The sequence below is a fragment of the Leopardus geoffroyi genome, chromosome A3, assembly GCF_018350155.1.
Source record: "Leopardus geoffroyi isolate Oge1 chromosome A3, O.geoffroyi_Oge1_pat1.0, whole genome shotgun sequence".
Classification (NCBI taxonomy): Eukaryota; Metazoa; Chordata; class Mammalia; order Carnivora; family Felidae; genus Leopardus; species Leopardus geoffroyi.
Window position 1 is genome coordinate 102258820 of NC_059336.1, and position 27862 is coordinate 102286681.

Here is a 27862-nt window from a genome sequence, read left to right on the forward strand (position 1 = left end):
TTAAAGCCTTTTCCCAGGCTGGCTGCCCCCCAAACCACGAGGCTTTGCCTCTTCTGCTGGTAAAGCACACTCCTCGGCCACATGCAAGGTCCCGTATGACCCGGCCTGGGCCCACCCTTACGGCCATGTTTCCCTCACCCTGGCTAATCCCAGTCCTCCAGCCCAGCTCCTTCCAACATAGCCCACCTGTCGTCTCCATCTGACTCTGGCTGCCAAAGGAAAGGACCCAAGCCTTGGACCTCAGTGGCCTTTCACTCTCTCCCGGTGCCCGGCAAACAACCAACAAAGGAAGGTTATCAGTAGAAAGCCACACAGAACAGAGATGCTGGGACACCAGGAAGAGATCACATTTGGGGTATCACCTGGGTCACGGCAGGCCCCAGAGGCTGAGCCCCCCTAGAAGGGAGAGGAACCAAACTTCAGCCAGCCTCACGGAGCCTGAGCTCATCACCAGGAACCTGTCTTTTCTGCAGAGACCCACCAAACCCACTTCCCAGGTGGGAAAGGAAGTGAGGGTGGACACAAGGTCAGACAGAGGCCCGTGCGTTGCATCTGCCCCACACCTCAGGATTGGGACTTGGAGCTCACTCAGTTTTCACTTTTGTAGGGATAGCTGTGTAGGGAACTCCAGGCCGCGCCCACACAGCTCCAGAAACCCTTTCCCTCTCCATCTGCAGGAAGATGTCAGAGTCCCAACCCTTGCTTGGCCAACTTCTCCACAAGGTGGGAGGCCCGGCCTGGACCACTGTGCGTGTAGGGAAGCGGGAGGTCCTGGTTCTGGTTATGGCCCCGGGGACATACAGACTAACTTCCTCTTCTTCAAGGAGCAGTCCTCCGCAGCTGGGCCCCTGGGCTCCAGAAGCTTGAAAGACGCAAGCCCGCCCTCTCGTGGCCACATGTCAGAACTGCAGCCTAACCACCCAGTCTCCATCTCCCCAGGCCTCCAGGCCAAGCCAAGCCTACACAGCATTGACCAGGCAGGGCCCTGCAGTCCCCATCTCTCTGAAGGCTTCATGTTCCCCGGGGTGAAAGAGAGGCACCGGTTCTACATGAGCAAAGGTGCATCGAAGGGCCACACGTATGCACAAATGCAGGCACGCCTCTGCCTTTTATTCTGGTTTTAGAAATAAGAATACATGTTCAGTGAATAATCCACTCAAGGCCAAGCTTGTAAGCATCAGTCCCAGGGCAAGTCACCTCCACCTGATGCTAGGTTTTCACCTATTAACTGCACATCAGTGACCCAGGCTGCTTTAAAAATACGTATCCATGACCCTGACCCAGACCTACTGAATCCGAATCCCTGAGCAAAGGGTGGGAATGGGTCTTTACCAGCAAGATAAAGTGTGGTTCTGTATGGACAGCAAGGAACCAGACCACAGGACTGTTACCTCCTGAGGCCAGAGACGTGTTCAAGTGATTTTGTAATCCGCTAGTACTGGCCCATAAGAAATGGTCAATAGTATTCGTGAAATGAATGCATGAATGAGTGGAATGAACAGATGATTCTGAGGTCCCCCCCAGCGCTGACAGCCTATAAATGTGTGACTCCGTCCCACACACATGCACGCAGACCTACGCATTCACACGCAGACATGCTTAGGCACAGGTGTGTCCTAGGATGGCCCTCCCCTTCCTCACATATGCACGCACACCTGCTTCTTTACTGGCCTGCGTTTAGTGTGTGCCCACTGGGTACCTGGCCCAGCCCTGGGCCCTGGCCAGACACCCCTCACAGTCCCCAGGGGCCAGCCCCACTTGGTAGAGTTCAGGTCCTGGGGCTGGTGACAAGCGAGGACGGGAGGAAGGCCCCCCCCCCCCCCCCCCCCAGCGGGAAGGCTGGAGAGGCAGCGCGTCAGCCAGCAGGCGGCAGACAGGCAGAAGAGGCCCCTCTTGGCCAGCGGCCTGCTCGCACACTTGGCTGAACAGAGACAATGGTGGCCCGCTCCGCCAGCCCAGCCTCCTTCCCGCAGGCAGAGCCCGAGGTCCCTGAGTGTCCGGAACCTCCCCCAGAGCCCAGCTGGGAGGCAGCCAGAGGGCAGCACAAGGGGACTTCCCAGGGAGGGCAGCAAAGCCCCCTGTGAGCTGGCAGGGGGGCAGAGGGTGCAGGAGGGGGAGGGGCCCAGAAGGGACCCTGGGGCCCCTCCTCGGGAATGAAATGCAAGGAATGGGGTGTGTGGGAAGGAGCCAGGCTTCCACTGGCCCTCACAGCTCTCAGACAAGCTCCTTCCGAGAGAGTCCCCAAGGGGTACAACACCACCTCTTGCCCCTCAGCCTCTCTCAGGGTCCCAACCTGGAGAACCTCCTTCCCTGCTCTGGCGAAACAAAGGCCCCTTGTTCCCAGGCCTCTCCACAGAGCTCTGGAGGCCCCAACCCCTTCTGGCCCTCACTGCCCACCATTGGCTCTGCTCCGATGATTAGCAATGGGGTGTGTGACGTGGGCCTGTCTCATTTGCCCCTGGTGCACGGATGCTTATCGGCGGGGGGGAAGGAGACAAAGGCCCAGGGCCCCAGAGTCAGCCTCACTGAGCTGAGTCCCTGCCGGAAAAGCCTACCTGTCAGGGGGTGGCACTGAGCAACCCTGCTCTCTGTCACCGGGGGCTGGCTGGGTTCTCCCAGGACCTCTCACAGCAGGTCACCTGATCCCCAGAGCAAGATCTTCCTCAGGACTATGGCTCCCCTAACTTGACTGCCCAGAGGCTTCCTCTGCCCCAGCTTCTCTCTGGAAGCCCAGGGGTACTCCGATGCTCAAATGAGTGCTAAGCTGCCCCCAGGCCCAAGAAGCGTGGCCACTCTGGATTGTGGAAGGGTAGAGAGTGACACGGGAGTGCAGCCAAACCCCAGACCTCCCTCCTCCCTCGGAAGTGACCAGGGACCAGGGCAGCTGGGGGCTGCCGTGGGGGTGGGTGCAGCAGTTTGGGAAAGCTCCAGTGAACGCAGGAGGGAGCGAGGACCACAGGGGAACGGGGGTTGTCCTTCCGTGGGAAAGGGGTAGGCCTCGTCCCCCACCACCGACCCACTGAAACAAGCCTCCTCCGTGGGGTCTCAGGTCCACCCCGAGCAGGGGCCAGAGTCTGGGAGGTGGCGTCGGCTTCACAGCTGATTGCGGTTCCTCTTGGGGATGATCTTCCGGTAAGTTCTGCGCTCTGAGATGTTGCGCTTCACCTTGGCCGTGGTGGGGGCCTCGTCCTGGTGCAGGGACGGGCTCGAGTGGGATTTCTTCAGGCTGGGCTTGGGCTCCTGAGTGCCTCCGGCTTCCCTCCCCAGCTGCTCTTCCCACAGGTCCAGGTCATCCGAGGGGTAGTGAAGACGGGCCACCAGCAGCTGCACGTACGTCTCGTAGCGGGTTTTCTGCAACACACGGGCCCCGCCACCTTAGCGCTTCCCTGGCTGCAGGGTAGGAGGAAGCTGGAATCTCGAGGGGCAGACAGCTCACACGTGTGAGGAAGAGGGCTAGACCAACAGCCAATGTCTGTCCCACGCTCCAGCAACCAGACTGCAGAACACAGCAGCCTCGCGTCCGAGCCCTGGGGTTACCTGGATAGTATCATCCGGACCCCCGCCAGCCCAGCCCTATTCTAACCGCCGCCGCCTTGTAGGGCTGTAACTAACGTCTCCAGAACGTGTTACATCTCTGAGACACTAAAAGACCCATAACCCGCTAGGCCTGATCTGTGCAGCACGGCGCACAAACAGCTCACATCTGTACTGAAGCCTAATTGAGTCTGAATAGCATTTTAACAATTGGCATCTGGAGAGAGAGATGCTAACTACCCTTCATCTGTTTAACACTCCTGAGGCCTCCGTAACTAGCAGCCTTGGGATACAGGTCCCAGCGTACTAAGCGCGTTCCCGTCTTCCACCCCGCTGGACCCTCAGCCCAGCCCTGGGTGGCTGGGGGGCCCACGCATCATTGTCTCTGCTCTCTACAGAGGGGAGTGAGGTCTGGGGAGGGCTAGGGGCTTGGCTACGGGTTGCAGCTGGTCACAGGCAGGGACAGGGCAGCGTGAGGCCCAGTGTGCAGAGCAGTGCCCCTCACCTACTCCTCGGGCATAGGGTCCCAGAAGGTGCATGGATGAGAGACCGTAGCAGAATCTGGGAGTAAGGTGGGGCGGAGGTGGGGGGTAGTCAGGGATAAGCCATTTTGGCATCAATCATTGGGCTAATATAAATGAGGCTCGGCCCTGACTGGAGCGGCATGTGAATTCATCATTTTCGGTCAAGTTGTTTAATCTCTCTTTGCCTCAGTTTCCTCATCTGTAAAGTCAGGACAACAGTCCCTACCTCAGAGTTGTCAGACAACTAAACAAGATAATAGAGGCAAGTAATACAAGCTCCATAAATACTGCCTATTAGTATTAGGTAGGTATTAGGGGAGATCATTCAACTGAAATCATTTTTCCTTCAATTCAGGGAAAGCCAAATACAGTATACTCTTGGGTGAAAGAAAGTTATAAAAAGAACGTCCCCTGTGAGTGTTTGCGGACAGACAAGCAGCTGCTGGGTGCCCCCACGACAAGAAGTGAAGAGGTCTGAGGGCACAAGATCACGCACACTTCGCTCAAGCCCCTGCCCGCGCGGGTGCCTACAGGGCCTCCCTCCGCCAGGGCAGCCGGGGAAACGAAGGCTGCAAGGACGGATGCGGCCACGAGAGGGCGGCAGAGAGCCCAACCGAGGGAGCGGGAGCCAGCCGGGCGGGCGGAGACTCGGCGCCTGACCTCATACTCCAGGTACTCCTTCCGCAAGCGGTACTCTTCCAACTCTCGGCTGCGGCCGCGCCCCTCTGGTAAGTTCCTCTGCAGATCCAGCAGGTCATCGGAGGCAGCGTCCAGGCAGTTCTCGTGGGATCGATGCTGCTCCTCCTGGGAGCGGGAGGCAGAGGGGGAAGCTGCTTCTCCACTCCCCTCCGTTCCCGGGCCCAGGTGCACAGCCCATCTCAAACCCCACTTCGTTCCCGGGCCCAGGTGCGCAGCCCCTCCCTCCCACCTCCCCTCTCGTCCCGCGTCCCGTGCAGCGCCCTTCCCCGCCGCACCCGGCCCTTCCGGGGGCTGTACCAGGGAGCTCTGCGCGGGGCCCACAGGCAGGATGGGCCTGACGAATCTGCGCTGGGAGCCCACCGCTGCGGGGAAGGGCGGCGCCGAGTGCGTGGCGGCGGCCAGGTTGATGCGCGCGATCCAGGAACTCATCTCCTTAGCAGTGCTGCGGGCAGAGGAGGCCGTGGGTCCCCAAGGTCACAGGGTCGGTCCCGCCCATCCCCCCCCCCCCCCCCCCCAGCTTCCTGCGGTCTGCACAGTCTTCCAGGACTGCTTCAGGACCCAGCGCCTCAAAAAGCCAGAAGCGCTGCCACTGATCGAGGTGGCTGACCTCTGCTGGTGGTGTTAGTCATCCATCAAAGAGGAAAATCTGGGAAGGCAATAGGTTTTAGACCAAATGTCCACGCCAGTGCTCAGTTGCTAGAGGCTTCCTGGAATCCTCCGCTCGGAATTGGGAGGCTTGACCGGGACTTACACGCAGGAGGTAGATGCACTGGGGAAGCAGCAGGTGTCAGGGGAGGCCAGCAGGCAGCACCAGCCTCTGGGGCCGCCCTAGGACCCCTTCCAAAGGCTGCAGCATTCTCAGGCTTCCTGGTGAGGAAGGCCGCTCCCGCCGGGTCCGGCCAGCAGCCATCAGAGGGTGAGCAAGGGATGGGGAGAGGAGAGCGGGGGCTTTGCTGCTGTCTGTCACCCCGGGAGGACTTACGGTGCCTGGAAGAGGTAGAGCCGCCAGTCGGCAGTCCGCAGCTGGAAGACGTGCGGCTTCTTGGTGTAATGGATGGCCGGGGTGGCCAGCGAGTGGTGCACCCCCACGGGCTCGTCCACCATCTGCCCCACCAAACTCTCCTCTGCAGGGCAGTGGTCCTCTCCCTGCCACGGGGCCCAGGGGCCCAGAAAAGAGGTTATCATCTGTTGCCCACCCTCCGAACCATCCTGGGCCTTTCCCTGTTCCCCCACCCTGCCCGTCAGGGGTGTGCACCCCATTCCTACCTTCAGGAAGTAGAGAACCATCCCCCGAAGCAAGGTGTGGAACATCTTCCAGCCGCGCTTGCCCCACGGCGCTGCCCCAGGAGTACACAAAGGTGGGCGCCCCATCCAGACACGTAGACACACACGGCCCCCTCCCCCACCAACTCAGTCCCTGCCCAGGGTCCACGGAAACACGCAGCATAGCAACACAACAAAACAGTCACAAGCAAGCACGGGCCATGCCTCACACCCAGGCAATCAACAAACAACAAACAACAAAAGCGATGTCCACGCCGGCCGCCCCCTCTCCGAACACTCCCACCCACGAGCACAGACCCACTAGACATCTTTCTGGTCCCATCCAGAGAGGCACAGGGACTCAGTCCTCAAGCAGAAGAAGGCCTGCTTCCCTAGAGTCCCCTCCCAGCCTGGCTCCGGTCCTGTCACTGGCCTGCTCTAAAGCCTTCACCTGTCTGAGGGATGAGGCCAAATGCATCTCCTTCTGTTCTCAGTCACACACACCCCCATTCAGAGCAAACTGCGTCTACTCCTTTGTCTACGGGGAATGCCCTCTTGCCCTCCGTTCCTCCAAGGTTCAGCTCAGATACCATCATGTCCCAGAAGCCTGACCCGTCCCTGTCCCCCACATCTCATCCCCCAAACAAAACCAAAACCTAGCCCTTCTCCACACCCCCCCGTATTTGATCTTACCCTCCCTACACCACTTACCAATCTCTACCTTTTATCCCAGACACCGATGCGTCTGTCTGACTTCCCCTCACCACAGGGACACTGGAGGGCAGGGTTTGTCTTGTCCCCGCGCCCCCACCCCCTGGCATCTTACATAGCGCCCAGCACACGGTCACCAGCAAGGAAAGAACACAGGCGCCGGTCCCTGACCTGTGCGATCTCTCCGCACACCCGCACGCGTCAGCCGTGTCCCCAGGCAGAGCCACAGTAGTATGCACGCACACACTCTAGTTCAATGGCAGACGTAAGCCCCGCACAGCGACAGGGCAGCACTCACTCTTCTTGCCATCTGCATCATGATGCATCTTCCGGGCCAGGATGCCCTGCTTGTAGGTGGGTGCCATGGGGTTCTGGGCCAGCTGCAGGAAGGGCTTGTTCATCTTGCCCGCAGCGGGAGACAGCTGGGCCTTCTCTGGTCTGGCTGCGTCTTCTTCGTCCCTGGACATCAGAAAATCAGGCTGGGGGTACTGGCCGGGCAAAGGCCACCAGGAGGCACCCGCAGCCTCAGCACCTCCCACCCTCTCTCTCACTGGGGAGCCAGATCACCCATGACCTCCCAAGAGGAGTCCTTCCAAGCCAGCTCATCCGTTCCTGTCATCCCCAGCCCCACCTCCAGGTGTGACCTGGGCTCCTCCACCTGCTTTGAAACTGGCCCTCACTCAGTGGGGGAGCACTGTCCAGGGCCTTGGGGCTCCTCCAACTCTCAGGTGGGCAGGTGGAGGGAGGACAGGCCCAGAGATGGGGAAGGGGTGGGGAGTGGGGGGAAGGGGGCTATCACTTACACAGCCCATTCAAGCTTCTCACTTCGGATAGACCAGTAGAAGGCCTAGAAGAGAAGGCACACAGTGGGCAGGGAGCCTCGGCCCGTGGGGCCCAAACTCCACCTGGCATCGGTAGGACAAGGGCAGGCCACAGTCGGCCTCATCCACCCCCAACATAGCTGCCCTTCCTTGAGGGGGAAGCTCATTCATGCATCCACGTACCCATGCATACGTGCAACTATTTACGGAGCCTTCACCGTGTGCCGGGCACCATGCCAGATGCTGGAGACAAGGTGAGCAAAGCAATCCTAGTCCCTACCTGAGCTTAGTGAGGCCTGAGCTAGTTCTCCTGAGAAGATGAATCATCCACATACCATCCCGCCCATGGGACACAGCAGGAACGGCTGACTGACGGGGGCAATAAATATACGGTGAACGAATGAATAAATGAGGTGCCGGAACATTGAAATGATATAACAAAGAGTATTCGTGTCGATGCATCCTGCTTGCATGCCTCTGGAGCCCTGGCAATGCCTGGCACACAGCAAGGGTGCAAGAAATGTTCACCCCACAGACAAAAGAACCAGGGCCAACACTGCTTATGAAAAGCATGCTGTGTGCCTCGCCCCGCTCTGAGCACCTGACAACCTTTATTTCACTGTGATAACCACACCATAAAGTGGTTGCTACCCCAGGAGGAGCCCAAGTGGGCCAAGGGACAAGAATTCAAACCCTAGAACCTCTGGTTCCTAAGTCTTAGACTTCAAACTGCCCTTTGTTCATTCAGAGGACCAAGAAACCAGTGCTCCTCACATTCCCCAAGCCTCAGAATCGCCGAGAAGCCTAAGAGAACATTTTAGGGGCCCCAGCCCCAGAGATTCTAATTCAGTAGGTCCGAGGCAGGGAGCCTGTGAATTTCCACAAGCCGACAAATACCAAGGTGGTGCTGATGCGGCTGGCTAGGACCCACGCTTTGGGACCTTCCATACACAAGCCTGTCCTCCCAAAGATAAGGCAGCAGAGGCAGGCCCAGGCTGGGAGCCCCTGGCACCGTGAGCCCAGGGAGCGCCCCCCCCCACCCCGGCACCCTCCCTCCCCACCATACCTTCAGCAGCTCCTTGGGGAAGTTCCCGCCGTCACACAGGCCGTTCAGGTTGGTTATGAATTCTTGGCAAGTCATGCTCTTCCCAATGTTCTGTGGCCCATGCAGAGGAGGGGGACTGCTGGCACACACTCCCCACCCCAACAGAATAACCCCCCAGGCGGACACTCTGGAACCTCCTCCAGTTCTCCAGACCTACCTCCCCCGGGGCCCTTCCATGACTCCACCCCGGGCCTCTGGCCTCAACCCCCCTCTTCCGGCACCCCCGCCCTCTCACCTGTCCATGCAGGTCCGTGTTAAGGAGCATGATGGCACAGGTCAAGGTGTGTACAGAATCTGCTCCAGAGGGAGGGGAGTGCAGAGAAAGCTCATTGGAACCGGGACTCCCGCGTTTCCACCTGCCTGTGCTGGGTGGGGTGACCCCCAAATGCTTCTCTGGTTCTCCACAGTCCCCCAGACACTCCCACCAGCAGCTACCCAGTGAACTCCTGGGTGGACCAGGGGACACTTCCATGCAACCCCCTCCCAGGCACCCCAGGACCCCCCTGCCCTGCCTTCAGGGCCAGCCCCTTCCTACCTGCAGAGGAGAAGACCCCAGGATTGCAGTAATGGAAGCGTTTGGAGAACTGGTAGAGGATTCGCTCCCGCTCCTGAGTCTCCCCACTGAGCACCAGGGCCTGCAGGAAGACCCTGGAAGGAGGGCCAGAGTCCAGGATGAAGCCCAGGCTGGGGCAGCAAAGCAGGCGCCAGAGCCGGGGGGCAATCAAGATTCCAGCCCTCACCAGTGCCGCCACCTCCCAGCCATCCCTCCGCCCCAGAGAGGGCCCGGGGGTCTTACCGGAGGGCGCGGTCCAGGCTCTGGCCTCCAAACTGGAAGAAGGACAAGTACTCCTCAGCCACAGCCCTGCTGAAGTCATTGCTGTGGACAGGAAATGGGCATGAAGCCTGCACTGGGGGTCGGGGCCCCAGGGCCTGCACACGTCCCAAGAGGACGAGGGGACAAGGGGGCAGCAGGGCTCTGGTCTGCCACTGGCACCATCCAACATCGAGTGGGGAGGACACGAGGAGTTGGGTAGGGGAGACAAGGGGACCGGTCCACTGGCTCTAAGCAGGGCTCAAGAGTATGGACAAGCGGTGACACGAGTGATGAAGAGGAAGAGGCAGGCAGGGCAAGGGGATGGGGGGGAGGCATGGATTGGGACAGGAATGACGGGATGAAGGTCAGCAGTGGGGCAGCAGGGACACAGGGACAGGAGGGGCGACCGGCGGATGGAGTCTACCAAGCACTCCTCCCTCCCCTGACTTGACCTCCAGCCTTGCTCAGGCTCAAAGCCCCTTACTTCTTCTGTAGGTAGGCAGCCACTTCAGACTTCCGGAAGCCTTCCAGGTGATAGAGGCGAGAGGCCAAGTTCCAGGCCACCTTGTCGGTCCTGACACCATTCGCCAGCTTGTCTCCAGCCTGTGGCCTTTGGCCTTCCTCTGGGGACTGTGCTTGGGGCACGGGGCTCTCAGGAAGCCTGCAAAAGTCCAACAGTGTGTTCAGACTACCACGGGGGCTGGACAGGAAGGCATATGGGGCAAGTGTCCCTACAGGTCAGTCCTGGAAGGGATGCTCAGAGTCCCTGCCCAGAGCTTATCAGGTGAGCTAGAGCTCCAGGGCCTTGAGCGGTGGGGGCCGAGGGAAGCTGGACCAGGGCCTCACCGGGGAAAGAGGCAGCGTCACAGCCTGCTTGGCCTGGCCTGGCCTGGCCTGGGCACCAGGAGAATCCAGCCTGCAAGGGCTGGAGCCAAGCTTAGCACCTGGCACTTTCTCGGGCAAACCACCAGGATGTTCTGAGCCTAGTTCATCTGAGGTGGCAGGTGTCCCCTTTGAAGACACCAGTGGTATTTAATCCATCCCCAGGAGGGATGGCATTTGTCTCTCCAAACCCCACCAGCCACTCATCTCCCTCACCTGTCCTGCCCTGCCCGTGTCGCCTCCGTGCCCCCTTCCCCCTGCCAGCCCCAGCCCCAGGCTTCACTCCTAGAGCTGGAGCCATGGAAGGTGCAAGGAGGAGGGAAGCACAGGAAGCCAGCCCGGCTTCAGGCACAGCTACAGCTCGGGAGTCAAAGAGGCGGCTTCCGACCTCTCCAAGCCGCCTCTCCCTTCTCACCAGCAGCCCTTCGATAAAGGAAGCCGTCACCACAGGAGCCCAGATGGTGAGCTGTCATTATCGCGAGCTTACAGGGGCCCAGGCAACCCCGACAGACTCAGGGAACACTCAGAGCCTGGCAGCTAGAACCCTGGAAGTCACCGAGCCCAGCCTCTCCCTGACTCCTCCGGTTCCCTGCAGTATGACAACCGGGGTGGGGGGGGGGAATCCTCGTGATGTGCCCACTCATTATCCACGTGACCACAGTTAGGGGGCTGTACGGGTAAGCAAAACTCATCAGAACGTGAAAATGTTCACTGATCAGCCGGCCACTTATAAAATTAGGCTGCACTCGACAGCACTCTCTCCTTAAAACAAACATCCATCTCTGGCTGCCCACCCCCCTTCCCGGGGCATGTCTTTGCTGCTCATTCCTCACTAATTCCTGAGGCTTCTAACGCACCCAGCAAGGCGGGGCCAGCATAACAGAGACCCACTGAAAAGTGAAATTACAAATCTCGCCAAAAAAACGTTTAATTTCATGAAGTCCGTGTAAGTGATGCCAGAAGGTTCCAGGAATCACATGGAAAGCCACTGACAAACAAGGGACTGGAGGATTTACTCCACTGGACAACTGAAGAGAAGAAAAATAATGACACATTTGTCACATCTAAATGGAACTATGTGAATACCCAGCTGAGCAAGCCCTAAAATACGTTTATAGGAACGACCTAGTCGATTAGCGTTGTTACAATGGGGAGTTACTTTGGGGGTAGAAAAAATAAGGCAAATATGAACTGCCACAGGATTGACATGGGGCAATGCATCCTGCTTGCACTTAAATTGGACACTTTAAATGGGTGAATTGTATGGTATGTGAATTCTTTCTCAAAAAAGCTGTTATTAAAATAAATTAATTGAGGGGCGTGCCAGGTGGTTCAGTCGGTTAAGTGTCTGGCTTCGGCTCAGGTCATGATCTCACAGTTCCCAAGTTCGAGCCCCGCCTCCAGCTGACAGCTCAGAGCCTGGAGCCTGCTTCAGATTCTGTGTCTCCCTCTCTCTCTGCTCCTCCCCTACTCACACTCTGTCTCTCTCTCTCAAAAATAAACATTAAAACAAATGAATTGAAATGAAATGAAAAGTAAAATAAAATATAATAAAAATAACCTCTGTGACCTCACTGTGACAGTCAGGCCCAAAGGAGACATCTCGTGGGGCCAGCAGACTCAGGCCAGGAACATTAATCCTATATTGTGCTAAAAATAAGATTCAACTTATTTATTTATGTAATACTTAACATCATAGCAAGCAAAGCCCCGATCAAGCCTTTGTTTCATTATTTACTATGAAAGTATGCTTCTCATTTTAAGCAGATTTACTTACTTTTATTTTGGGTTGAATTGACTGGAGTTTTGGTATGACAAGCCCTGTCTTCTCAGATTCTGAGAGACTCCCCTGATTACCTAGCCTCCAAACACCTCCAGAGACTCCAGAGTGGAGTTTTCCAGATGCATGAGGAAGATGCTTTGGTTTCTGGCCCTGCCTGAGGCTCTGTCCCCATCATCCAGTAACACTGAGCTAGGAGTGGGGCCAACCTTCCAGCTGGTGCGACCAGAACTGTCACCGGTGCCTCCTGGTCTCTTCAGTATGTCCCTACTCAGCCAGCCAGAGAACAAAACCTCTTTCCTGGGTGGAGACCCCAGGTGCTGACAGTCCTCATGCGGCCTCCCGGGGCAGGCAGACATCTAGGCTGGCTTCCCAGGTGTCCTGTTCCTGCCTCCGGCCACAGTTTTGGGGCTATTCAATCCTGCCATGGGCCCCAACATCCACCCCCTTGATTCCAGTCAAACTTCCCCTTGGTGTTCCGGCTTCCCCTGAGATCTTAGCCAGCACCCTGGACCTAGGCTCACGGATGGATTTCTCCTAGACATCTCAAATTCAAAGCAGTGTGTAATCCCCACATCACAAGCTCTGACCTTCACACTCCCCAGCCCTGCCTAGCACGACTCCTATTTTTCTGGGCACCTGGCCCCGGTCAGGTTCCCCGAACACTTCCCCTTCCTCCTCTCCCGGTGCCCAGACTCTCAGGGCATTGCCTCAGCACACACAAATCCCACCCCACGTGTGTAACTGTCTGCTTCTTGGTTTCTCGTGCTTTCAAACCCTTCAGTATTTCCCAAAGCTTCTGGCACCCAGTCCTATACTCCTGGCTTCATAGATATTAGTGTGTTAAATCCCACTGTGCATTTCTCACGCTCTGTCCAGACCAGGGCATTCCTAAATGTATCCACAATTAGAGAGCTGGTCAGTCTAACACTTACCCTTCTGTAGAAGTCAAGTGAGGACCAGGCTGGACGACGGCTCCAGCCTCTGGAGTCCTGGCTGGGCCTTCACTCTTCACTTCCTTCCCTGGGTTTGGAGCGTCTCTGGCCTCCTCTTTCTCCAGGAAACTTGGCTTTGCCCCATCTGTCTCCAGGAGTGAAGGGCGTGAAGCATCTAGTGTCCACTCGGGAAAACTGCTGCCCTGGTGGGGGCCCCAGAGCCGCGGGCTGCCTTCCTGGGAGGACACAGGGCTGGGCCTGGGGCCAGGGCCTCTGCTCTCAGACTCAGGGCTGCTAGGTTCCGGTGAAGACGCTGGGCTCCCTGGGGAGCCAGGAGCCAAGGTGCAGGGAGCAGATCCCTGGGGACACTCAGCATCACTGTCACCTGAGGAAGAGCATGGAGTGAAGCTGACACGGGGCGAGAGGCAGACTGAGGGCAAAGGGGTGCGGCAGAGCCAGGAAAACAGCCCGGGAAGCCACCTCCACGAGCTCCCTCCCCGGGGCTCCTCCCCTGGAGCTGGGCAGCACGTTCTGTCCCTCCTTCAGGCAGTGACCTCCCACATGCAGAGGCAGTGGCCAGAGAGCTCCCAGGAGACTCCAGTCCCGAGGCAACCTGGGGTTCAGGACTTCCTAAACGACTAGGACCCAGGCATCAGAAACGCTGGGTCTTTTGTCCATTTCTTCATTTATTCTATGAAATGAGCATTTTCAAACCCATGGTCCTGATGAAGTCACAGAGGCAGAAGCAGGATTAAACCCCAAGTCTGTCTGGCTCCAAGAAAATATAATGAGACTTCTCAATGACACCTGTGAATCCAAGGATGATCTCTGTCCCCACCGGGATCCAAAGCCTCCCATCACCCAATTTCCCAGAGCCCATAATAGGTCTCACCTCTGTCCCGGGAGAGAAGAGGCCCCCGGGGCCAGGAAGGACCCTCTTCTGTCTGCCAGCCTTCAGGGCTGGGCAGGGCCTGTTGAGAGAGGCACAGGATCTCCATGAGCCCTGGAGGCACGGAGAGGGGAAGGTGGGGAAGGGAGAATGACTTGAGTAAACAGGGCCCCTCCCTCCCTGCTGTCTTCCCACCCGGACAACATGGCCCCAGTCCAGTCTAGTCTGGGTCCTCAGTTCCGAAGAGGAATCCTGGATGGGAAAAGACCCACATCCCAGAAGTGCTGGTGCCGGGCCCTAGTATCACCGGGCTCATGTTCCTCCATACGGATGGGGCAGGGGAGGCCAAGAGAGGGGAAATGACTTGCCCAAGGTAATGCAGGATGTATGGCGGGGCTAGGTCCTGTGTCCCAGGCTTTATCCACACAGGATGCTGCAGACGCGGTGGGGTCACAGCTGTTTCCCAGAGAAGTCTTAGAAAGAGAGGCAAGAGGTTTGACCTGAGGGAAACTGTTCTTAGTGCCTTTAACACGCCCTACAAGGCCTCCGGGACCTCCCATCCAGGCTCACTGACTTCTTGCCTTCTCTGCCCCCAGCCTCCTCCCTCCACGGGCTGCAGCACCGGCCCCAGGACGGGCTGGATTCTAGGGAGAGTGGCAGCACCCAGGCACTGGGATGGGAGCAAGTGCCACTTGCTGTGAGGATGGGGCTCCCAGGCTTCCCTCTGAGGACCCGAAGGGTGCCAGAGCAACAAGGGTCACGTACAGAGCCGTAACGGCCCACACTGGGCACCCCCAGCCTTCGGGTGAGAGGACTCCCAACAGTCCCCAGCAGCATCTCTGATCTTGGGGTCAGGTGAGAGAGCCGTTCGGGTTAATGGCTCTTCTGCATTGTTCTTTGCAAACAGAGATTAGAAAGTTACAGCCCTGTTCTGCCATCTTGACTTTCCTTATCTCTTAAGCAGAGGTCTCCCTGGGAAAACTGCTCCCTGCTGTCTCATATCACTTGTCCCCGTAACTTGTCCCTAGTTGATCTCAAGGACCTCTGCCATTGTCGCAGGGGCCTGATCTATCAACACGGGGGTGGGTGGGGGGTGGGGGTGTTGAAAGATGGTGAACTAAAAGTAACTAAATGCTAAAATCTCTCAAGAAAAGAGAGGACAAGACTCCTAAAACAGACATCTCCCGGCCAGGGGCAGAGGTCATCTTGCAGGCTGAGCCCTGCCTTGTTACAGCTGGGAAGGTCTTGGAGGTGGGAGGGGTGGAGACTAAGAATGGCCTGGAACACGCTGCAATTGGAGGAGCTGTTTGTTCTCCAAATGTGTCCAGATACAGCCCCCTGAAACTGGTGAGATGGAGACATTTGTGCACTTAATTGCCATCGTGTTCTGTGGACATCATGGCGTTCATGAAACGAACGAAGGACTCATAATTCTGAAGGCCACCCGGACCTGCTTTTCAGCTATATTACTTCAGCATTCCAAAAGGCCCTAGCATCTGAAGAGTGTTCTGGGCCCCGTGACCACAGAGAAAGGCCTTTCCTTCCGTGTCCCCATGCACAGCCTTGGGTCGGTCCCCAGGGCTCGGCTTACCTCACTCTCCCCGCAGTCAGAAGGTGCTTCAGGGGTCCCCTCGGTGGTGTCAGCCACGGCCCACGAGAAGAAGTGAGGTTTGTAGGTGGGCACAGGGAATGGAGGTGTGGTATGTCCGCTGCGATCAGCCGTGCCAACCCCCAGATCCAGCTCACTGCCCAGCTCCCACAGCACTCCGCCTCCTGGGAGCGGGGGCTCCAGGGTCTGGGGATACTGCAGCCCGGGTCTCTCATCTGTGCAAGAGTCTGAGAACCCCCAGGAAAAGCCAGCTCCAGAAGCACTGGTGTCCGAGCAAGGGCTCTCCAAAAAGAGGGGGTTGTCGAAGAAGACGCTCTCCTCCTCGGCACCCCACTCTGGGGAAGAGTCCGGCCTTTCCTCCCTCGGCCACACGGGCTTCGGATTCTCCCCCTCAGGCCGGCTGTTGTCTCTCCCAGAGGCCTCCTCCATGGGCGAGCTGGGGTGGAGGCCCGAGCCCCGGGGGCCTGCGGTGCTGGAAGGGAAGGCGGGGAGCTCCACAGGGGCCGTGGGGATGCAGCACCTCAGCTCAGCCCTGAGCCCTTCTGTCTTCTCCAGCTCCTCCTCCAGGTCTAGGACGCACATCTGGGCCTGCAGGATGCCCGCCCAGAACATCACCTGGGTGGACGTGCTCTGGCTCTGCCTGGGGCTCCCCAGAGGATGGCTGCTCCTGGGTGACCCGGGGGGTGCGGCCTTGTGCCTGGGCCCCCCCTGGGAAGAGCCGCTCCCCAGGTGCACAGGCTCTGTGTCGGAGGCCCCGGGAGGAGCATCTGGCTTTGTGGAATCTGGAGGCTCAGAGGACCAGGTCTGTTCCACACAAGGTTCGGGAGGGTCAGGATGGCCGCATGTCTCCCTGAGGTCTGCTCCTGGGCACGGCCGCAGGTCGTCTCCCAAGGAGAGGCTGAGAAACTCCATGGGTTTGGGGTGTTCAGAGAGGCTGTCGTCACCCATCATCCGGAGCGCAAGCTGCTCAGGAAGCCCCAGAAATGTCCGCCTTCACAATCCCATCGTGAGGATGAGGGGGAGCGCTGGCCTGGGGTGCCGCTGGGAACCCACATCTACCCTGCAAGCGCCCAGAGCAAATGCAGGTTAGCAAAGGCTGTGAGCCCCTGGAGACACACGTCTAGTGTATTAGATGCGTCTGGGGTGCCTGTCGCATCCATGCTCCCGGCCAAGGGATGCTGCCAGCCACAGTCCCGCCGGCGGGGTGAGGAGGGCACCATCGACCCCCCCCCCCCCCAGTCTCAACTGCTCGCTCCAAGACCCCCGTCTGTCGGCTGAAGGTGGCCCAGGGGCTTAGCTGGAAAAGATAAACTGGACGAACCAGATGATTTACTAGGGAATTGGGATTGGAGAACCGAGGGACTGAAGTGGTTGGCAGGAACCAAAGGTGGACGTGCCTCAAAACGGCACGCAAGCCACGGAAGCCAAAAACACACGTAAACCAAAGCGTGTGGGAGCCAAACAGACAACACTAGAGGCGGGGAGACCTGGGGGAGAAGCAGGCACCCAGGAGAGAAAGGTGCAGGCTGCCTTATTTCTGCCTCCCTGGGCTCCCGTCTTTGGGGCCTCATCCTTCGCTAGGCCAGGAGGCTGCTTCTCACTTCCACCATGCAAGTGGAGGCCAGAGGGGGCGCTGGGCTAGAGCCAGCCTGGGCTCCTGACAGGAGGACCCGCAGCCCACAGACCTACCTAGCTGCGTGGGGAGGAGAGAGGTACAGGGCTGTGCCCACCAAGGGCTGCACCACATTGGCTCAGACCTGCCCGGTGCATCGGCCACACTCGCACCAGTTGGGTGCAGCTGAGGGATGCCCCAGGGTACTTTCCAGAAGCGTGCATCTCCATGCTCTGCATGTGGACAAGGTACGTGGCTCTCTGGGTGGCCCTGCTCCTTCAGAACAAGTGGCTGGTTTTGATCCTGTGGACGCTATGAAACTCATAACCTGTTCCGCTCTTGGTACTGGCTCTCAGGAAGTACGGGGTCAAGTGCACAGGCCCTTCGAGCACAGATTTCCAGTACTGAACCCATCCCTGGCTTCATCCCACCTTTTCTTGTTCTCTCTTTGGCTCACTTTCCTCACTCGCGTGTTTCTACCGTGAAGTCTTGTGTGTGCTTGTGTGCTGTATTAAACTACTTTGGGGAACTAAGGTACAAATAAACACACACCTGCCCCTGACTTGTAACCACCTGTTGCCTACATTATAGTCTGCCATCAGACGCTCAATAAATGGGAACCCCCAGAGCTGGAAAACCAGGGTCAGGTGGGGGTCCTCTTGTTTAAACCTATTGCTTTAAGGTCACCTAGAAACACAGCTTGGCACTGTGCCCTCTTTTGGGAGGGTACCTAACAGAAATGACACAGGACCACCATGAATTTCAGTTTCTTGTTCCTCTTAAGAGCATTCCCCTAAAAGTCCCTCAAAAACAGAATCCTTTTCTGGACTTTTACCTCTCTGCCCCAACCACCACATCCCTCACTCAGAGCAAGAATCTGTCATTGCTGAACTAGGGCCTCATGATCCTGAAGTTGTGGCCCCTGGGAAAGGCCCCCAGTCCCGCCTTTGAGGCCACCAAGTTCTGGCAGTGACTGTGTAGACTACCTTTCCCCCAAAATGGGGCTGTTTCTTATTTTTAATCTTATATTCAATGCTCTGAATCAAACTGATGTGCACTGGTCTCCCCCTTGGTCTTCTATGGGTCTCCTAGCTCGGCCTTGGGTCCTTCTTGGTTCTTTGTCTCCACCCCACACCCCTCCCCACAACCAGCCCCAGTTATAGGCTGAGGATTCAGATGCTTTGCTCCCTAAATCCTCGGCCGGCCCCAAAGGAGATATCTGACTACCTTGCTCCCCCTAGGTGGCTGTCCATTTTCTACTCTCCGTCCTCTCTGAGTAAGAGACCTGCCATAGTCCTATTTCCAAGGGAGAAGGAGGAGTGAACCTCACAACCCATTGTCTATACTTGGACAACCTGCCAGATCCAAACCTCCCTCCCCAGGCCTGTGTGAGGAATGATCAAGTATGAGTGAGGAGGTGAGATCCCACCACTGCAGTCCACAGGGCACAGGGAACATCGGGCAGAAAGTTCCATTTAGGGCAGAGGTGGAAAGAAGCACCCAGTCTACAGCTCACTTCCCCGACCCCGAGGCCGAACTCCCCTGACCTTCCCTCCCTACCAGGACCTGGTCTATTTGTGCTTAGCTGGCTCCCCTCCCCACACCTCTGCTCCAGTCCTCATTCCTCCACACATTGTATATGAACACGTGCCAGCCTCAAGAGCATGGCCCTGTGGGCATGAGAGTATTTTGCCTGGATGACATCAACTCTCCTACTCCCATTAGTGAACTCACTTCATAAGAGACGTTCAAATGCCAATAACTGGACTGGAAAATGCTGGCAGCAGCCAGTGGAAAGGCTCCTCCATGGGGGAGCATCCCCCATGCTCCTCTTGGCAAATATGTACAGAATTCTATATAAATATGTATATGAATTAAGGAGCCATACAGGTAAACGTTCATGACTCTGCTAGATGTAAATGATCATTGGATTTGCCTTCCCAGAAGAAACCAGACATTCTTCAATGGGTTTGAGGGGGGAAAAAAATCAGAAAAGCTGTAGCAGCTTTCCAGAGACCAAAGAGAGAAGAGAGCAGATTTTTGGGGCCTGAGGGAGGTGGGGTGGAGACTGGGAAATGGAGGGAGGAAACAGACAGACTGAGAGATCAAGCATTTGATGGGGGAAGAGGTATGCACTTTGACTAGGCCATGACTCTGAATCAATTAAATTCACCCTGGTGACACCCCACCCCTCACTCTCTATTTCAGAACACTTACCCCACTGTGTGATGGCGGGTGGTTTACTCACATGGTTCTCATCTGCCTCCCGTTCCCAGAATGTAAGCACCTAGAAGGCAGGTTCTTTGTGATCCTGTTCACCTGTCTCAGTATGGAAATGCTGAAGGACAGAATCCTGCAAGTGTGTGTGTTATGCCCACTCCCAACTACAAAGTTCAGGGCGGAGGGCATGTCCTTATACTTTGGTTCAAGTGGATTAGTTAAAGGTTAGTGTTGACTCAAGAAGTTCAGGACCACCTGTGGGACACCTGGGGTTACAGAGTCCAGTGGGAGGTGTTCCCAGTTCTAGGCTGGCAGTTCCAAATGGGCGGCATGCAACTTCATGGTAGAGTTGCCACATGTAGCAAATAAACATACAGGATGCTCAATATTTGGGACATACTTATACTAAAAATTTACTCTCTAAAAATTCAAATGTAACTGGGCATTCTGTATTTTATCTGGCAACCCAACCTCATGGGGGAGGCAAAAAGAACATACCAAGCCCTTGCAACGTGCCAGTTATCCAGTTTGGTGCTTTACAGGCTCATCTGTCTTGCCAGCCACCCCAAGAATAAGACAAATGGTAGCAGTTCCTCCCTACTTATAAGGCTGAGTGAAGGCTCAGACAGTGTCAGATATGCCCAGGTAACTCAGCTGGTAAGTGGGGGAACTGGGGTCCAATCCCAGGTCTGTGGCTCTCTTAAGTATCATTCTCTCTTCCCACCCATAAATCTTTTTTTTTTAAGTTTTTTAATTTTTATTTTATTTTGAGAGAGAGAAAAAGAGAGAGAGAGAGAGAGAGAGAGAGAGAGAGCAGGGGAGGGGCCGAGAGAGAGGGAGACAGAATCCCTAGCAGGCTCCACATTGCCAGCACAGCCTGATGTGGGGCTTGAACTCACAAACCGAAGTCAAGAGTCAGATGCTTAACCGACTGAGCCACCCAGGCGCCCTATCTACCCACCCATAAATCTATTTCCCTTGGGTCTTCATGCATTGAATGAAGTATGAATTACTTGTGAAGCAGAGTCTCTTGAATTCATCTGTTTTCCCACTGTTTGGTGCAGTACCTGCTTGACTCAGAAGTGGTACTCCAGAAATGTTTGTGGAAATGACAGGAAAGATGGATGGATGGATGGGACGGATGGATGATGGATGGATAAATGAAAGATGGATGGATGGATGATGGATGGATGGATGGATGGATGGAAGGGAGGAAGAGATGGATGATGGATGGATAGATGATGGACAGATGGATGGATGGATGGATGGATGGACAGATGGGATGGATGGATGGATGGATGATGGATGGATGGATGAGTGGGTGGGAGGGACAGATCCTCAGGAAGCCCCTCCTCAACAACCTTACCAAAGGACTGGAGACACTGAGGCTTGGAGGATATGTAGCATCATTTTGACCTCACAACTTCCCTCTGCTCATGAACCAATCATATCTTCCCTTCTCCCAGGAAGCCCAGTGCCCTGGGGCAGAGCTTTCCCAGAGGTAGGGTCCTGGCTTGCAGGCAGCAAGTCAACAGAGAGGACCTGAGGAAGACATGTTTAAGCACCTTGGTGGTACTCCACCTGTGCAAGCCACGTCACTGAGAGTTTAAGAAGGTCCTTCTTCCCCTGACCCCTTTCTTCCTTTCTCTTTCTCTTCCCCTTCTCCTCCCTCTCTTTCTCTCCTCCTTTTTTTGAACTGCTCCTCCCTGAATGAAGGGGTAGGATGACCTCAGGGGTGAGGTCACTTCCCATGGCCATCAAGGAGTCCTGCCAATCACCCGGGTGAGGGCAGCCTGACATGGCAAGGGTCAAGAATGGAGCAAGGGCCTGTTTCCCGGGGGTAGGATAGCACCTCTTAGGCAGAGGTGGGCCAGGAACTGGGGAGCGGAGTCCAGGGCTCCTGCACCTAGAAATTTCTTATTTTACTTTTTATTTCATTTTATTTTGCAGCCCTGGTGTTTAGTGAAATCTCTTCTGAGATCGCTCATCTCAGGTAGGCTAACCAGAACCAAGGAGGGTGAAAGCCTCTGGTGCTTCCTAAGATGGGTTTTGTTACCTCCAAAATGAAGCGGCCCTTCGATGGCTTGGGACATTTAAAGCTCAGTTCTGGTGGAATGGCTCTATGGAATCCAACAAAATGCTTTGAGCTCCAGGAGACGGTGAGAGGAAGGAACAGGAGGGGGCTGGGGCTGGGGCAGAGGGAAGAGGGGTGGTGCCCCCTCTCTCCTGTATGGAGAGCCCTGCAGAGGCTAAGCTGGGTCTGGCTGATGGGCGTGTGGGACACAGACACTGATTGCTAGGAAATCAAGGGGACATGAGTCCCTCCACCCCTGCCTGACCTCGCCCTGGGCTTCAGTGCAACTTTGCCTTGATCTTGGGGGCAAGAAGGAGACCAGTTGGTACCTGGATTGTACTTTTTGAGAGCTGGGTTTGCTTTTCACCCCCTGCTTGGGCACACAGCCTGTACCCTGAAGTGCAGGGCGGCCGCAGGGGGCTGGGGGAGAGCCTGCCCTGAGGGGACAGGTGGAAGCCTTGAAGGTCCACACCCCTCCCCGGCTGCGTCCAGAGGCTCACGGACTAGACTCAAGCCCTAACTATGACCAAAGAGCTGCATGACTCTGGTCGAGAAACTTCACCTGGTTCCTTAGCTATTAAACAAGGAAATAAGATGGAGTAAAGTTACTCTATAGATTTGTGATAAAGCCGGACGGGTCTGAAAGTGGCTGCTGGCCTGGCCCCCGGTAGGTGCTCGGAAATAGCATGTCTCGCTCAGTTGACCTTTGCTGCTTTGCCGGCCTTTTAGAGAAGCCAAAACAAACGAGCACACAGACAACCCTCCCAGTGGGCTCCCTCAGCTCTCAGCTCCTCCCGGAGTAGGCCCTGAACCTTCTATCTGGGTTATAAGTCTCCGTCTCTCACTCCCTTTAAGCTTCCAGACTCAGCACACATTCCTTCCTTTTGCCCTGGAAATTTTTCCTTCCTATGGAAAAAGCAAAGGCTCCTGGCCTCTCCAGGGATTTAGGAGGTAGCCTGTCCCCATGAAGCCCTAGGCAGGAGCCAGGTTAGGGATGCCACCCCGGAGAACAGAGGAGTAAAGGAGTTCCTTGTCTGGAGGTGCAGGATAGACGCTCCTGCCTGAACCTGGGGCCAGAGCACTGAGAGACATGACGAGGGGCAGCCCCACATCCTGCCCACACGGAAGAAGCCTTCATGCAAATGTGCAGAGAGAGAGAGAGAGAGAGAGAGAGAGAGAGAGAGAGAGAGGCTCCAATGGTACTCAGGACCCTGTGGTGGGGTCAGCTGGGGCTCAGGCAGAGAGGGAGAACAGAGAAGAAAGACGGAATGGGTGTGCAGGGAGGGTGGGGGAGGGGCAGAAAGGATGGGGTACAGAGAAGATGGGGGGGCAAAAATGGGTGGGAGAAGAGAGAATGGGGGTATGGAGAAGGGGGTTGGGGCAGAGATGTTGGGGGACAGAGAGAATGAGAGCAGAACACCAATGTGTCTCCAGAGCAGCTGCTCCCTGAAAAGGACAAGGACCAGGAGGAGGGCTCAGGGCCAAGCCGGAGCACCCTCACCCCTTCTCGGGTCTCCCAGCAGCCCAGGTTCTAATCCCTGTGCTCAGTGCTTCCTTATCTATAGAAAGAAGCAGCTCCGTGACGTTCTAAAGCCCCAGGAGGCTGGGGAATCAGGCCCCTTTGAGGCACACTGCTTCAAACCTGGCTAAGGCCCAACAGTCCTGAGGGGTATTTATTACCTGCTGCTGACAGGTCACTCTCCCCTGCTTTTTAGCAGAGGAGTGACACCAGCCACAGGATCTTAGGCCCTGGAAGGACCTTCCCTCCTGGAGACTCCATTCACTGTGAGGATCACAACTATGAGCAGAAGGCCTTAGAGTGTCCCCAACAGGGACACTTCTCAGAGTAAAATGGTGGCGGCTGCAAGTCAGGTCAACAGGCCTAAACCAAGGCTGCCCAGGCAAGCCAGCAACCAGGGTCCTGGGCACTAACCCAGCCTCTCTCGGGGTGGGGCCCGAAAGGCGAGGTACAGCTGGGAGCCCCCTAATGGCTGATTCTGAGCGACTGCACCCAAAGCTGTCCCAAAACCCAGGCCCGCCTAGCTTCCTTCTCTCCAGCCTCTTCCTGGCTCACTTGGGACCTCTGGCCACACAAGTCCTCCCTGGGCGCCGAGCCATAGCAGTCACCAGAGGCCTGGGAAGGCCCGCAAGAGGTTCAGGAAGGAGTTTTGCTTTGCCCCTTAACTCTTCACAACTGCAGACCCCCAGCCAGGGTGAGTGGGAGCCAGAGCTGGGATCGGAGGCAGGGCCGGTTTGGGAGGGGAAGGTTGAGGGAGGAGGGGTACAGGGAGAAAGGAGAGAGAAGCTGAGGGTTGACGCCCTGCCAGGCTCACAGCAGGTGCACACGCAGTGGGCCCACAGAGCCCTCCTTCCTTCCCACCTGCCCCAGCAGCTACCACAAGGGCCCGCACGGGACTGTCCACCTCCTCTGCCACCCCCGGCTCCGTCCCAGCCGCCACCCCAAGCAGGTCTGCCTTGCTCACCTCCAGAGGACCCAGGAAAGGATAAGCGGGCCCTCCCGATGCAAGGTCCGGACACCCGTCTGTCCGTCCGTGAGTGGAGAATGTGGCTGCCGGTGCTTCCGACTTCCGCTCTCCTCACCGACACTCTCACCCTCCCACCCCGCAGCCTCCCCAGGGCTCCCTAGCTGCTCTGCACCTCGCACTTCCTGCCCACAAGACAGGGGCCTCCATTCCCAGGCCCACTGCCTCTGGCCCCCCTCCCCATGCCCCTGCTGGCTGGAGGCCCCCGGGCCCTCCACCAGGCCCAGAGAGAACTGTCAGTCAAGGGCCTCGGGAGAGAAAGGGGAAGGTGCTGTGCCCTGGACTGTGGACAGGCCCCACCCCCTTCCTCCCTGTGGTTCTGTCACCAGGTTCTCATCTCTACCCCAGCTGGCGGTCCCTCGCAGGGCACCCAGTGGGACACAGAGGGCCCTGGGCCCTGCAGCTTTTCTTTGCCTGTTTTTCACAAATGATACTGCAAACTGTGTGCCATTACTTCTCACGTAGGTAACAGGGGTGCCTGATACAAAGGCCTTGCGGTCACGAAGCGCCCCCCCTCCCCCCATAGCACCCCAGCCAACTCTTCTCACCTGCTTGAGGAAGCATCCCTATACCCGTTACAGATGGGAGGCAGGCTCAGAGAGGTTACGCCTCTGCCTAGGGTGGCACAGCTGGGAAGTCGCAGAGCTAAGATTAGAACTCAGAGTGTCTGACCACGAGAACTGTCATCCGTTCCCCACTGCTGGATTCCCCACATGTATCTGCAGGACACAGGCCCCAGGTGTCCACAAGCGTGAGACAAAGGCTGGTGGGGAGCCATGGTCCCTGTACCATTCTCTTCTCCCCCTGCACAAGCTACTCCTCCCGCCTCAACAACCACCACCTCCCCTGCTGAGGCTCCAAAGCCCCCGCCCCACCCGAGCTCCTCATAATTCCAAGGGCCCAGGAGATTCCGCCGCATGCAAGTGCCATGAAGAGAGCACCTTCTGACCGAGGCCACCCTGGCCCACAGTTTACAGGACCTCACTCCGGCTCTACCCCTCTGCCATCTGTGTCCCTCCTCCACGAGGACAGGCCTACCAGGCCCTCCTCCACCATACTCAGAGCACCCAAGGAGCCTGGAATTCTTGGCTTCGGGGGCCCCCATGGCCTGTTCCTCCCATGAGGCATTGCATCACTGCTCTGTGCAGCCCTAGACTGCGGAGGACGGGGAGGGACGGGGGCGGGTGGACAGGGCTTGGACCTGTAGCAGGCTGCTCCCCGCGTGCACCTGTGGTGCAGAGTGGGAAGAGGGAGGGGAGGCAGTCCAGGGCAGGGGTCGGAGGCTGGACGTGAGCTCTGCCGCAACAGCCACATTCGAAGGAGGCCGAGGATCCCCATTCAAACCTGGACCTCCAGGTCAGTATTAAGTTGGGAGGTAAGAGGAGAGGACACACTTCACAGAACACTTTGGCAGGCACAGTTATAATTTTTATATATCTGAACACCTCAGACGGGGCCCTCCACTGTTCACTTCCTGGGGCTGGCAAATGTTAGGGGCAGGCTTATCTCATGAGTGCCTCGGACTCCCCGCAGTACAAACCTGGCTCATCACCTCCCCCAGGCCGCCCCTCCTTCTGTATTTGGGATTTTACAGCGCTGTGCCCAGCTGTGTCTGCCACAAACCCAGTCACCTCAGCCTGAATGCAAACCTTCCCCCCCGGGCCTCCAGCCTCACAGGGCCTCTCTGGAATGTGGCCCCGGCCAGCCAGCGCCCCTTCCTCCAGTGGTCCCAATGCGACAAGCTGCTGACCCCTCAGGAATAAAACACAGACTCTGTCCTCAGGGAGCTTCCAATCTAGTGACAGAAACAGAAAATAAACAAGTGGCCTAAGTAATCAACACATGATTGTAAGTGGTGATGGATGCCGAGGAAGGAAGGAGTGGGGAGCAAGGGGGGGACGACAGCAGGGACAGTGGCAGGAGACCAGAAATGCTCATGGGGGCCATTATCCCCTGGTGAAGAAAAACCAGCCCGTCTAATTCCTTGCCTGAGACTGGAAAGCTCTCCGTGAGTTAAGGGGACGGAAAGCAAGGCAGCCAGCTGGTCACCTGGCTGAGGGGATGGTGGGAGAAGATGAGGCTGGTGTGGCAGGACCAGGTCCCACAGGGTCCCCAGTGGTCAGCCAGTGTGCGTGCTAAGTGGAGAAATGACAGGCCAGGGGGCACTGCCAGACTGGTTTTTAAGATCATCTGCTATCGCATGGGCACTAGACAGTCAAGGGCTCACTGACAACAGGGAGACCACCCGGGGCTCCCACGGTCCAGGGGAGGCAGGTCAGTGGCTTGGAGGGCACTGCCAAGTCAGGGGCAAGTTCTAAATAGATTGCTGGCTAGAGCACCTGGACGGGTGCAAATGGCACTTTCGGAAATGGCTCAATCAGGGAGATGAAGCTTTGGGGGAGAAAATCCAGTTTGCTTTTTAAAATATCAGGTGTAAGACACCTGTGAAACTCAACCAAGCAACTGAAACCATGCCTGGAGGGGACGGGAAGGGAGGACTGGGCTGCAGAAGTGAGCCACGTGTGAGCAGCAGGAAGGGGCCCCTCTGGGGGTTGACAGAGCTTTAACAGGGACAAGTAGGCAAAGGACAGTGAAAGGGGGCACCAAAGAGGGGACAGAAACATGAGAGTGTGTCATCACAGAAGATAAGGAAGGAGATAACTTTAGAAGGAGGAAGTGGTCAGCTATGTCAAATGCCACTAGAAGGTCTAGGACGGTAAGGCAGGAGCAAAATGACCATGAAACGTGGCCACACGGAGGTTATAGACAAGCAGGGGTTGGGAGAGCAGGGGGCTCGATGGGGGCCGAAGCCACGTGGCCGTAAAGTGAGGACTGATTAGGAGGTAAGGACCTGGGGTGGACCTCCTGCACCCCGAGTCTGGGCCTGCCCCCTGCAGTCCAGCCCCTCCGTCACCCCAGTGATCCTGGCACACACACGGTTCCCCGTGGCTGCAATGCCGCTGGTCAGGTGAGGCGCCAGTGATCTGCCTCCTCTATGTGTTTATGAGTCCACACGTTCCCTGTGATGTGACCTTGTCAAGGGCAAGGACCACTCACTCACCTCCAGAGCACCCGAGGGCTACCTATCATCTCCTCCTTAATCACTTCAGGACAATGCTGTCACAGGGGATGGAATCTGCCCCTCCCTTTCCTCCCAGGGGGCTGGTGTGTGCAAGGGGCGTGCCTCTGGGGGTGTGGGATGTTCCTGCTCACAGCTATCTCCAAGAACACAGACTCCCTGACTGTAGCAGTCACCAGCTCTGCTCATCTCCTTCCCAAGGCTGCCAGGCGCAAAACTCCGGATGGGGGATCTCTGGGTACAGCCCAGGAGGGCATTGGCTCTGTGGCCCTGTGGCTCCGATGAGGGCAGGCGGAGGGAAATGGGTTCCTGGCCCCAAGACCCTGCCAGCAGGAGCTTCGATCTGCAACCCCTCCCCGTGCCTGGGGATCCCTACCCAGCCCACCGCCCCCATCCCCAGGGCCCAGAGGACGCCGGCCTCCTGACCTGACCACAGGCCCTGGGCACGCAGCCTTGCCAGGCAGCCCCTTCCTGCCTCCTTCGAGGTGAGTGACTTCCTGTTTGCCGGCAGAGGAAGCTGCTCGGCACAGGTAGGGAGGTGGCAGCTTACAAGCTGAGCACAGATGAGGGAATGGGGCCCACCTTCCAGGACAGGGGCTCTGGGGATTCCGGCACACAGCCTGCCCTCCTGAGAGGGTGTGAGAGGAGGGGGCAGCCGGGAAGGGAATGGGCACCTGACTTATGACCGCCCCTCACCAAGGGCCCCCCTGTGCTGACATTCACCAGGCCCTTTACAAGCAGCACCTCCAATCCCCACGAGGCTGGGGT

At 57.2% G+C, this 27862-nt stretch overlaps 1 protein-coding gene across 5 annotated transcripts in view; it reads right to left on the minus strand.

Moving 5' to 3' along the window:
* Positions 1-1079: 1079 nt before the first annotated feature.
* PSD4 (pleckstrin and Sec7 domain containing 4) overlaps positions 1080-27862 on the minus strand; it is a 35305-nt gene continuing 8522 nt past the window's right edge. For 3 of the 5 annotated variants that reach the window (XM_045446822.1, XM_045446821.1, XM_045446818.1), the window contains 16 exons: positions 15549-16626; positions 14326-14430; positions 13961-14039; positions 13069-13453; positions 9956-10132; positions 9454-9534; positions 9193-9305; positions 8893-8951; positions 8619-8708; positions 7535-7578; positions 7030-7190; positions 6024-6094; positions 5740-5903; positions 5055-5199; positions 4719-4862; positions 1080-3351 (listed from right to left, as the gene is read on the minus strand). In XM_045446822.1, coding sequence (XP_045302778.1) covers positions 3094-3351; positions 4719-4862; positions 5055-5199; positions 5740-5903; positions 6024-6094; positions 7030-7190; positions 7535-7578; positions 8619-8708; positions 8893-8951; positions 9193-9305; positions 9454-9534; positions 9956-10132; positions 13069-13453; positions 13961-14039; positions 14326-14430; positions 15549-16517 — 3045 coding nt within the window. In that variant the 5' untranslated portion in view covers positions 16518-16626 and the 3' untranslated portion in view covers positions 1080-3093. Of the gene's footprint in view, positions 3352-4718; positions 4863-5054; positions 5200-5739; positions 5904-6023; positions 6095-7029; positions 7191-7534; positions 7579-8618; positions 8709-8892; positions 8952-9192; positions 9306-9453; positions 9535-9955; positions 10133-13068; positions 13454-13960; positions 14040-14325; positions 14431-15548; positions 16627-23152; positions 23904-23955; positions 24256-27862 lie in introns of those variants that run through there. The other 2 variants (XM_045446819.1, XM_045446820.1) reach the window with 2 other exon arrangements.